This window comes from Gymnogyps californianus, chromosome 2 (genome assembly GCF_018139145.2).
Source record: "Gymnogyps californianus isolate 813 chromosome 2, ASM1813914v2, whole genome shotgun sequence".
Lineage (NCBI taxonomy): Eukaryota > Metazoa > Chordata > Aves > Accipitriformes > Cathartidae > Gymnogyps > Gymnogyps californianus.
Window position 1 is genome coordinate 103,911,398 of NC_059472.1, and position 12,288 is coordinate 103,923,685.

The 12,288-nt window shown below is 36.3% G+C and overlaps 1 protein-coding gene across 4 annotated transcripts in view; it reads right to left on the minus strand.

Annotated features, from left to right (window-relative positions):
* The window catches only part of RECK (reversion inducing cysteine rich protein with kazal motifs), a 65,241-nt gene that overhangs the window by 24,991 nt on the left and 27,962 nt on the right, over positions 1-12,288 (minus strand). For 2 of the 4 annotated variants that reach the window (XM_050892153.1, XM_050892155.1), the window contains exons 7-9: positions 3,097-3,130; positions 2,011-2,208; positions 1,342-1,609 (exon numbers count right to left, since the gene is read on the minus strand). In XM_050892153.1, coding sequence (XP_050748110.1) covers positions 1,342-1,609; positions 2,011-2,208; positions 3,097-3,130 — 500 coding nt within the window. Of the gene's footprint in view, positions 1-1,341; positions 1,610-2,010; positions 2,209-3,096; positions 3,131-10,264; positions 10,343-12,004; positions 12,047-12,288 lie in introns of all 4 variants that reach the window. The other 2 variants (XM_050892154.1, XM_050892152.1) reach the window with 2 other exon arrangements.

The following is a 12,288-nucleotide window of genomic DNA, read 5'->3' on the forward strand; positions in this document are numbered from 1 at the left end:
CCAAATGTTGTGCTCAAAGCAAATAACCCCACTTCACTGTTTTCTAAGTTCTCTAGTTTTACTTAAGAATGCTAGCAAATCTTTAAGCTAGTAAGACTGAAAGACTTCAGAATATAAAACTGTAATATCCAATAAAAATGTAATAGCTGGAAACCTGAACTAATGACTTTGAGGTGAAAACTATCCCACGTAATTTTACTTGTAATAAATCTAGGTTGACATGATAATGAACAACTTCTAATCTCGTCCTTCAAATCACACCTTCTCCTCCTACAGAAACGACTGGCAAGCAAAATACATTTCTTCTATTGCCCTGATGTTTGAAACAGGTGTACTGTTTGTTGCTTGTGTTTGAGATGTTTCCTGGTGTCAGCAATACCCAAGCCACTTTGTTCACAGCAACATCCTACAAACTACAACTGTTCCCATCTCAACTGAAGGTATCAAACTTCACTGTACTATTAATGTCTACTGCATATTGAAAACATGAGGGAAAGATCCATTTTTAGAACTCATTGTCAAAGCAAGCAACTAAAAGATATTGTCTCAACTGCCCTATGCTACAATGTTCTAAGAAATAACATAACTCCAGGGCTGTACCACTAAACTCATTATTACATCCTGCTGCATTCAGGATCTGTTGTTTTGTTACTGGAAACTTTGATATAAAAGGAAGCAACAGCTCAAAAATCAATGTTTGCAACTTATTTTGACATACTGATGCATTTAAAATGCAATAATGATCTATTTTTAAAGTGACAGATAACCACTCTAAACTAAAAATGCTCCAATTACAGTCATTTGCAAGCATGCAACTATTTGCTGAAAACCTTTTTTTTTTTTAAATGTCAGAATAGTTAGTTCCATTATTTAATTATTAAATAACCAAAGTTATTTCTCACTGACAAAAATCTGAATACCATCTAGTAAGGAATACTGCTAAGGTTTTAACATGTAGCAACGAGGTACTTGAGAGTTTGTGCAGTTCATTGTTCCCTTGGCTCTCTTTAGCATCTGGTTAAGGCCTCTTCATCTTGTTGCAACGTTGGCTATTATGACCACAAGTAAGGTATAGGTTTCATTAACTTAGTGTGTCTGCTATAATAAGCCAGTCCTAAATATGAGAAAAGTGTGATTCCTCTTACAGAACAGTATTTTTTGAGATACAAAGTAAGTATTGGACAGAATGTGACACCCATCTGATTACCTAAACCTGTATTTTTTCTAAGAATTCACAGAACTCTCTATTTGATGTACATAGCAAGATGCAGGCAAAGGCCTGATATGAGACAAATTCTGAAGCATTTTCACAATTGGAAGTGAGGGTAGAGAGATACTGACCTACATGTGGAAGAATTTGCTTTAGAACAGCAATGGAGCTTAGCTCCATCGAGGCCTGTTGAAGGTGGAGGGTGCACAGTGACTCCTGGGTGAACAGATCTTGAACTCTCAAGAAAACATTGCCAAAGCGGATCCTGAGGGAGAGGCATTGTTTTACAGCCTTCTATAAGTCCATCAACAATTTCAAGCTCTGTTTTCATTGACATTAGAATTCTTTTACAAGCAGTCTGACACGCATAGTCTTCTGCTCTATCACAGCAATACAAACCTATTAAAAAATTAAAAATAGTTAATGATCAAGCACACAACAACCACCAAGATGCATGACATAATAGCCCTCAGAGAAAAAGTGCTACAAGGAGGCTTTTCCCCTCCCCAAATAATCTCAAATAACATTGCTTCTTTTAAATGCAAACAGGATCAACTCTGGAAAAAAAACACCACCAATATGTAGAATTAAAAAAATAAATAAAAATCAATAATGCACCTACAAACAAAAGTTATCATTATATAAATTCATATAATTACAATTATAATATAGAAACACATTAGTACAATTTATACAATAGACTTACACAATAACACATTTTATATAAAAAGTGCATACAATCCTCAAACATTTTCAGTATTTTTTATAACTTTAAGTAAAGAAGGATTTTTTATACTTACTATCTGTAGGATTTCTCATTGGATATGACTGTGTATAGTTGTTCACACAGTGTATAAGCTGAGGGCTAATAGATGCACAGTAATTTTCAACTGCTTTAATTTGTGAAGGACCAGGAGAAGAGTCTGTCCTAAAAATTGCTTGACAATATTCCCGACAGTTTGTATGATGACCTGCGTAACTGCAACAGACTGACCCCACTGGGAAACAAACAAACAAACAAACAACAGAAAATCTATGTTGTTCTGGGTTCCTACACAGAGAAATGAAGACATGAGCCTGTCTGTACCACACACAATGATGCTCAAGGTATTACTGTGAAAAAAAATGAAGAAATTCTTCTATGCTGTATTAAAATAATCTGTCTACAGAATGACTGGGAATATCTGTAACTACCCAAATTACATTTGTTTGTTTGGCTGGAGAAAAAAGTCCCTAAAGCCGTCTTGAACTCATGTTCAAGACACCAGCAAGCCAGCTGAATTTTATCTTCAGCTATTTTGTTCTTATTTAAGGTAACCAGACTTGTCCTATAATTGAATTATTAGACAAATATTAATAGTAAACAAATAAATATAAGAGTAGTATCCTAAAACTAATTAAAAAAAATACAGATGGTATCGTGATTCACCCATTTTTGATATGTTATTAAATATACAGTTCTTGAGAAATACTTTTACTAGAATTAATTCTGAGACACTGATTTCTTTTAATTTTATATAGACAGACATCAGCCAACAAAACACTTGCATGGTGCAAGATTTCATCTATGCATTTAATTTTGTTACTTAACATTCATCAAATGAACAAAGCAGAAGGAAAAAATGAGCTTCTAAGGAATCATCAAAATAGGACAGAAAAAACAAATACAGATACACAAATTAAAAACTGATATAAATTATATGAACAGCCCAATCCCCTTATCGCTTGAGCAAGAAAATTTATGCATGTGGTTTGTCCTTCTATGGAACTGAATCCATGTGATTTGTGCATATGTACACCCACAGAATTTCTTACATTTTAGAGAAAAAAGGATAGAATGATACAAGTGAAAACCAAAAAAGACAAAGTATTCATTACATACTTACTTTCATTTCTGTTAATACAACTAAAGAGAGCATTCTGAAATCAAAACAAAAATAGTGTTACAAGCCAGAAAACTTCAAATAAATATTTAAGTGTCCAGTTATTTCTTATAATGAGCTAATAAATCTAACTTTGCTATTATTTGTTCCAATTAGATTGGATTAAAACAAAAGCACTATACAAAAACACTGAAAGTAGGAAATTAAAACATCAGGGGTCACCTGAGTTCTGTGTGCACTCGTAATAAAATAGACAAATATTCAAGCAAGTAAATAGGAAGACTTTCCTGGACCAACTTAGAAACAGCATGCTATAATAGGATGTCCCAAAATGGTTTTTTTTAAATGACAATAATTTTAAAGATTCTATGTGAAAAAAAGAACTCTGCACAGATGCACACATGCAAATAGAAAATCTCAACAAACTAACTCAACAACAATATACCTTAAAAGCTAAAGCATGCTATCAACTCCCTCAAACTGCAGCCAAAAGGTACAGTTGGGGGATATACAACATGTTAAATGACAGAAGAAGGGAAACACATACACCCTGCTGTTTTGTTTCAGAGGACTCTAATCCACAGAGCAATCATAGAATCATAGAATAGTTTGGGTTGGAAGGGACCTTTAAAGGTCATCTAGTCCAACCCCCCCTGCAATGAGCAGGGACATCTTCAACTAGATCAGGTTGCTCAGAGCCCCGTCCAGCCTGACCTGGAATGTTTCCAGGGATGGGGCATCTACCACCTCTCTGGGCAACCTGTTCCAGTGTTTCACCACCCTCATTGTAAAAAATTTCTTCCTTATATCTAGTCTGAATCTACCCTCTTTTAGTTTAAAACCATTACGCCTTGTCCTATCGCAACAGGCCCTATTAAAAAGTCTGTCCCCATCTTTCTTACAAGCCCCCTTTAAGTACTGAAAGGCCGCAATAAGGTCTCTCTGAAGCCTTCTCTTCTCCAGGCTGAACAACCCCAACTCTCTCAGCCTTTCTTCGTAGGAGAGATGTTCCATCCCTCTGATCATTTTTGTGGCCCTCCTCTGGACCCGCTCCAACAGGTCCATGTCTTTCCTGTGCTGAGGACTCCAGAGCACAGGAAAAAATAGATACTGCATATAAGCTTTCCAGAACACCATGAAAAGATGAAGTTATGAGGTTGAAATTCCAAAATGTAGTTGCCAATTATCAAAGATTTTAAAATTATATGAGAAGAAGAGAAATTTGAACCCGCTCCACACCTGACCTCCACATTTGTCAGAACACTAGATTATAAAAAGTGATCAAATACATTAACATAGTGACAAAACACAATCCAATCCCCATCTTCATAAAGTTCCTGATCTCCTTAATTTCTCCTATGCCCATCATTAAACAAACCTGTATTTTACACAGCAGCTAGAGAAGAAAACAGAAACACCGTCATACTGATCCACAAACACAATGTGGGATTAAAATCTTGCTTCAGTACAGCAAAATATCAGATGTGCTACTACCTCTACATAAGAGACCTCAAAATAAGAGGCCTAACTTAAGCTCAGTATTTCACTAGATTCTTCATCTATGTTAGTTACCAGTATTTACTGCATTGCAGAGAAGTGGGTATCCCCAGTAATCTTTGGGGTATTTTTGTGAAAATTTGTACTGCTGCAAACAGATGGAAGTGTTACATTTTTGAAGTGAAGTAAATACAAATGTGTTAGGAATCATCCTGATGTTTTTATTTTTCTTTTTGTCTTAGAGATTGTTTAGAGTGCAGGAGTTTGTTTTTCAATTCATATTCTCTACTTGCTTTCTTCTCAGAGATCATTTGAGTCAATTAATCTGTTTTGGCAGCATCCTTATTTTCCCCCCTGCAGTCTAGGTAGGATTACAGAGAATAGCAAAGTAAATATCAAAGTGATCAAATCTCCCAGTGGCTAACTCATAAAAATACCAGTAACTACAACATCTGAATGCTGAGCATTTCCTCTTGAGCAGCTTGCTCACATTCAGTTATGCTGAACAGGGAAGAGTAAATACAGAACGTATCTCTGTTCACAGGAGCGGCACAAACAGGCCATCTCATCTCTACTAGACAGCTTCAGTATATAACCCACACTTTCTGCACCCTTTCCCTTACCTACTCACCTTCAGAGACATCTGAAATCCTGATAACAGAATCAGTAAACATTACAGAGTCCCAACTTCTTATTTCGTTGACGTGCTACTCATTAAGCACATGTATTCCACTAGAGAACTGGAAAATTCTACAATCCCACTTTCCCTTTTCTAAAATTTTTTTTCCTCATGAAAGTTTTGTAAGTACCCAAGTAAAAACATGATTCTTTTTAAAATGTTGTTCTTCATTTTCATAGCTGTCTTCATCCTCTTTTCTGTCATTCATTTAAGAGTAAGCACTTCAGAACACAGATTGGCGCTCTATGCGTGAATTAGCATTCAAATGAATTAGCATTCCTGCATAGACAATTCTGATAGAAAATCTGAAGAGGCAAAAGAATTATCTACTGTACCAAAAGATGGAAGACTCACATTTTAACTTAGATTTGAAAAGCCTCAAGCCTTGATGTTTCAGTTTGTATCATGCCATTAATGATTTTATTTTATACTGTAATTTAAATCACAAGTTCCAACTTGCCAATTAGTCTTCATGCCATGTAAATCACAGTGCCAGAATCCTGTTTTCTACAGTCTCAGAATTATATTATCTTTTGGATAATATATTTTTGGATAGTGAAAGATGTTAACAGTCAAACACAAGATTTTAAAGAGGACAGTCCCAATACCGTAGTGAGCAGCATCACTTTCTTCTAGTTACAGTCAGAAATTAATTTAAACCATGGGTAAACCATGGCAGATGTGGCACTGAAATAATGACCCTAAGAGATTAAACACAAATCTAACTTGAAAATGTAAGTTAGTTTTCCATGAACACCAGCTACTTATAATTTTAGTGATCACAAATAAAAGCACAGGTCTATTGAGAACACCTCACACAAAAATTCAAAAGTCTGCCTTACATAAAACAATGCCCAAAACCTCACAAAGTAACAATTCAGACATTTTATTTTCATTCTTCTAATATCCCCTACCAAATTTTAGATCTTTTCTCCCAAGAGCACAGATGCTGCATAATTTCTCTGAGACTGAGAATGAATTTGCAATATTCCTCATCCCAGCAGCAAGTTTTCATCTGATTCACTTCAGATTTTCCCTCTTTACTACCCACAAAGCAAATTCTGTCACCCATTCATCCGTGTAACACCGATGAGGGACAAGACAACTCATGGAAACAGAACACGTAGACAGAGTCACCATCCTACATCTGTAAAGAACAGATTTATACTGTTGCCTAAAGGCTCATGTCATTTTTATAACACCATACATCATTCTCTATGGATGCCAGACAACGGTTATCAGAAAGTCACTGTTTCAATGTGGCCACCTGGTTTCTTTGGGACCTTCCATGTATGAAAAAAGAAACAACTGTCAGATAGGAATTGCCATACAAAACATCACTCTGACCCAAAACTGACCGTCCTCAGAAGCTGCTGTAATTAGACTTCTCCACACCCACCCTGCATCAAGCACTGGGACGTGGCATACAGACCAGCCAGGTAGAAAGCAACACTGTAACTTTATTACTTAACACACTTGGACAGTAGAGGCTCCTGAAAAGGCAGAAGTCTGTCTGTCATCGTTACACCTAAGTACTTGACCATACTGTTAGCACAAACAATACTTAGAATCATGATGTAATGCTGCTATAAACTCAGCTAAAAATTGTCATGTTATTTAAAAGTTGAATGTTACAAAAAAGTTATTAAAAAGCAGTTCAGGGATAATAGTGTCACTGGCCCCGTTAACTCAGATTGCAGTTTATAACTACACACAAAACAGAGAAGAATGCTGAGAAGATTATGGCATCTACCAATGCTCCTCCTCTACAGAAGGGCTCAAGCTGAGACAAAATTATCTTCTTACAGCAATTTTACACACCAACTTTGTACAGGCAGGATGCCCTAACCAGATAAACATCTTCTTTTTTCTGTACTTTGAAACTATAGTTCCACAGACTGCTGAATCACTGTAATAATGCTCGTATTTCTGTTAAGAGGAGGTGGTCTGTCTTCTCTTTTCCACCTTGTTTTCAAATCTTGTCTCCCTGTTCCCGTTGTATGGTCTTGTGTATGCCTTTACACCAGCTGTGGCACTAACCATCTTCTCATGACCTGCTTTTTCTCAGTGACCCTGCTGAAAACTCCTCTTTCTCATCTCCCAGGAATTTAAATCAGCGATTTCAACAGAGTTAGATTTCAACTAAGTTAGAATAGAATAGAATAATCCTTTAGATATCATCTTTTAGGTACCATCTTTTAGAAGGACCTGCCAGACACCAGAGGCAGAGTAAGGTAAGGACAAGTATATTTGTATGGCTAGCAGTGGGAGGGAATGTGTGTGGAAAAAGGGCAGTTGCAGGAAGGAACCGGAAGAACTTCAGCTGCACTGAGTTGTTAAAGCAACTCACCATATTTCATGAAACTGTAGTGCCTGTAGCCACCACAGAATACAGTGCTAGTTAGGGTGCTGACTTTGCTCTTTGTGTAGGTCTGGATAACTGTTCCGTTTCCCAGAAAGTACAGGTACACATGTGGGGAGTGTAGCTATACAGACATGAGAGAATCTTAAAAAAAAAAAAAAATTAGTGTGTAGTCACCTGCTTGTAAATAAAGCTGATAACAGCATTAGGTAGTCAGTCTGATTTGAAGTACTAACCATAACTTCATTACAGAACACAGGGTTAATGCCCATCTCTAGTAAAGTAGCACTCATTTAAGAAATCAGCAGCTTTTCTGCCCACTCAAGCTTCCTTCTGAATCTGCTAGCGAACTGGCAGAAGAGAAAGACTGAGAAAACAAAGCAAAAGATAAAACAGAGATATAGGTAAGGAAAAACAGAACAAAACAAAACCCCCCAAAACCAAAAGAGCAGAAAAGGATGTTCTCTTTAAAGGAAGAACTAAGTCATCAAGATCTGGGAAAATTAGGATAAAAAGGCAATACTGTGTACACACGCAGAGTCTGATACTCCATTTTCAACTTGTGAATAAAATATTAAGTGAACAAAGATGGCAATATTGAAATTTATAAAACACAAATGTAATGATTTGTTTTACTTGTGCATTAATCTCATCTTTCAGACTTCTCTTTTTTTAAAACCAAGTGTTGCCAAAACTGGTGATTAAAGCCAGTGAGACTATAAGCAGAAGGAACGGAAAGTGGCAGGCAGACACAGGCAACACAACTGTGTATGCCTTAAAGAAAACAGTCTCAAAGATCTTTTGGTGTTATGGAAATTGAAAAAGGCAATTGAAGTTTATTCAGCAGAGAACATTGTCCAGTCTTCCTCACCAGAAGCTCCTTGAAGAAAGACTTCAGCCAGTACTGCAGGACCTAACTGGTTTCGCTCTTTTTGGAGCTCATCAGCTGCAGGTAACGGCTCAAAAAACAAAATGCATGCACACAAACAAACAGAGCAGAATATTTTGCTAAAGGAAGAAGTCTTCTGCATTGTAAGGCAGGCTTTTCTAAGTGCATTTTTTCTAAATGGCTGCCTCTTGTGTCTTGAATGAAAAGCAACAGCAAAGCTTTTCTTTCACACCAGAAATTAAGAGTATTTTGCTAAAAATCAAAGATTATTTTGCTCCCTAAAAATTACCATGGTATCTGTATTCTACTAACTCTGGCAGAAAAATAAGTTTAGTACTGTTGTCTTGGGCAACCTAACCCTATTAAATATTTGAATATAGTCCTATCCAATTAAGGCCATCTTAATTTAGAAGTATTACCTACAGTTAACAAGTACACTAGGAAACACAATGATTCACTCAATGAGAACAGCAATGAAAGTCCTGTTAATCTCTCCTTGACTTCATTTCATCTTCTAATTTATCAACAGAAGATAAGGTCAGAAGGTAACATACTAAGGTTTAGTGGAGTCAGCTGAAGTTTCAAATGATGGTGCACATCTATGAAGAACTTTAAAAACTTGCAGTAACTAACACGTAAGGCTAAGATTTTCCTCAATTATGTAAACCAGTAAAGAAGTGAGAACACTTGCACAGTAAGACAGAACAAAATCACTGGAACTTAATCATTGAGTGTTCTATCAACCTTCTTTGAACAACAGAGAATAGAGACAAAAAGCACCAGCAGATAAGATGACAATAATATTAGCTACAATGTGTAGTATATGGCCAGAGTCCACCCTGAATTCGTTAAGTAGGACTTCCAGAGGCCACACACAGCCATGTGCCTTAGGAGTTCATTAAAACTGTTTTGGAAACTTTTCCTAAACGATGTCCTAAACAGTTAGGACAGTTATAATCTATTGTCTCTGAGTAATCCGCACAATTAGATAACAGCTAAAAGCTGCTGACTGCATTTTTCAGAAGGGGTAATTGGCAGCCAGCATTCACTAAAACCTCAGCATAAAGCAGGATCATACGATCCTAGAAGATAAAACAAGCCAATACCGTAGCACAGTGAATACTTTTCCGAATCCCTACTCCAGCACTTGAAGCTACATGCACTGCATTTGAAGTTTCTGTATTTAAAAACTGTAAGAAAACAAAGTCAGATTAAGCTAAACAGTGCTCAAATCTGTGAGAGCAAAAATACCTTTAAACAGTCCAGGGAGATCAAAAGTGTTTACTACTGTGTCAAAAATAGTTTTAAGAGCAGAAGCTAAATAACTGGCAACATTTCCAATTATATTTTGACCGCATGGCAGATGTTAATAGTGCTCAGCTGCAGTAAAGCTCTCATAATGCCAATTAACTAGAGAAGTTTGAATGTCTTATTTAGTACACATGAAATAAGAACTGGAGTTCTTAATGTGCGGAGAGGTGAACTCGCAGTATGCAGTGTAGAGACTCAAGAGCTGCCATCTAATGGAAATTTTAGTACTACCCTTTCCATGCACAGAAGAAAGAAAAGTCATCTTAAATGCAATAATAAAGCCTTTACAGCTTATTTCAAGCTTTATAAACTATTTTCAAAAAATGAACCTCAACTTTACACAAAACTTTTAAAAATAGGAAAATCAGAAAATCCTGCATACAATCCAGACAGTCTCCACTTCTTTTTTCTTCTTCCTTTGACTATTACCTACCTTCTTTTTAGAGGAAGATGAACAGGATAGCAGAAAGCTGGAAGAAGTAGTGAAAGATAAGAGTTGATATGCATAGAACTAGAGAAGAAATGAAGATGACAAAATGAGTATCTGAGAAGTGGAAGATGGGAAAAAGGACTAAGAATAAAATCTTTCAAAAGAAGGCAAATAAAGTACATTTCAGTAACACTCAAAAATACTCAGCAAGTTGTGTTAAATTTTTTAATTTCTGTATGCAGTGCTACTTAAAAATAAGAAGTGTTTAATAGGACACAATCTTCAATGCACTGATCAAAAATGAATAGCTTATTACAACATGATTCATTTCTAAAATGTGTAAAATCTCCAAATTAGAAGAATCACAAGCTTCATATTTACAGTAAAAGTAATCCAGAAACATAAGATCAGCAGAAGAAGCATCTTCAATTAATCTTGTGAAAAGCTGGCACATCAATGCTAAAGTGATTCTGCTACTGTACAACCTGAGACTCCGCTTAGCAACTTCAAACTTTGTGACACCTCCTGCTTGGAGTTTGGGTTTTTTTCACTGCTCTGAACCCTATGCCCTACTGCCCTACCCTTGAAGACTTACCTCATTTTTCATGCTCACTAACTTAGTGGGAGGCTGAAGGGTAACTCATAAAGTTGCTTCCCTAATCTCAAAAGATTACAGAAAAGTACTGTGCACAGTTCAGTCAACTATTATAAGAAGCTTGTGAAAATCCTCTGGGAAATTCTTATGTGAGTATGTAAGCAAGCTATGAAAGTTGGTAAGCTATGAGAGTGTTTACAAAAAGGGAATTATACTTTTATATTCTTAATTCAGCTAGTTTTTACTTACATATCATGTACTTATATATTCAATACCTCAATAACAGACTTGAGAGCTGATGAACAAGCACTATGATCTATATTGTAAACTAATTCTCAGAGTGGATCCTCATTTTTAGTGAATGAAGTATGAATTCTTAAACACAAAGGCAAACACAGTATGTATGACATTGCATTTATGTGATTCACAGGCTGTTTCTGATCTTATGTCACCTCTTTCAGTTTTAACTAGCCTCTCCCTTCCCAGTTGTTCAGCTTCTTCCCCAGCCAACCCAACTGAGTACAAAGTATGGTACCGGTCACAGACACAGAAGCTACTTACAGACCAGAGAGGGAACAGGACACATTCACCAAGGCACCAAGAAAAAAATTTTTTTAAGAAAAGGAAAAAGAATGACTAGAGTGTGAAAAAGTGCAGGTTCCCTCCAGAAGTATTTTTTGGATCTCCTATCTTAGGCAAAACTTCCTTGAACTTTATATAACCAACAGGTCTCTTGCGAGCATTTTAAGTACTATTTTTCATGACTACCTGTAAGCCTAGATACATAGGAAAACCCACTGTCATACAAAATTCTGTAATAACTGAAGATCTACCACGTCAGACACTTAATTTTTGTCCCTAACACAGTATCTGTATCTACTACTCCCAGTGCTCACTAAAAAAATTCTCTTTCCTTCTTCACCAACCAGAAGACTGATTCCTTCTTCCATCATTTTTCTCCTTCTCCTTCTCTTTTATTGTTGCACAGATAGAAAGAGTTAAGGTTTTCTGTACAGTAACAGCAAGATCACTCTTGAATAAGAGTGAGGGACCCACTTTCCAAAATTCCAGATAAAAACTGGAAGAAGAACTAGGAAAAGTAAATAAGATGACTATCATCATTTTGTAGTCATTCTTTAATCTCTTACCTTTCCTCTCCCGTTCTCCTTCAACCCATATTGGCCAACCTCCTACAGCAATGCAGAAATCCAGAAAAAAAGAAGGAAACAGACCAGCATAATAGAGGAGAAGCTTACAGATGTTGACAGTATAGCATATCATAGCATGAGAGGAGACAGAACTACTTAAAATGAAAATTCATTTTTAAGAGAACAAGCTATGGTAACTTCAATAGTGAAGAGCCTAGGAAAATACTCTGTAGATTGTTTAAATAAAAGGACCAAAGGGGGAAAAAAAGGAATTTAATGTTTCC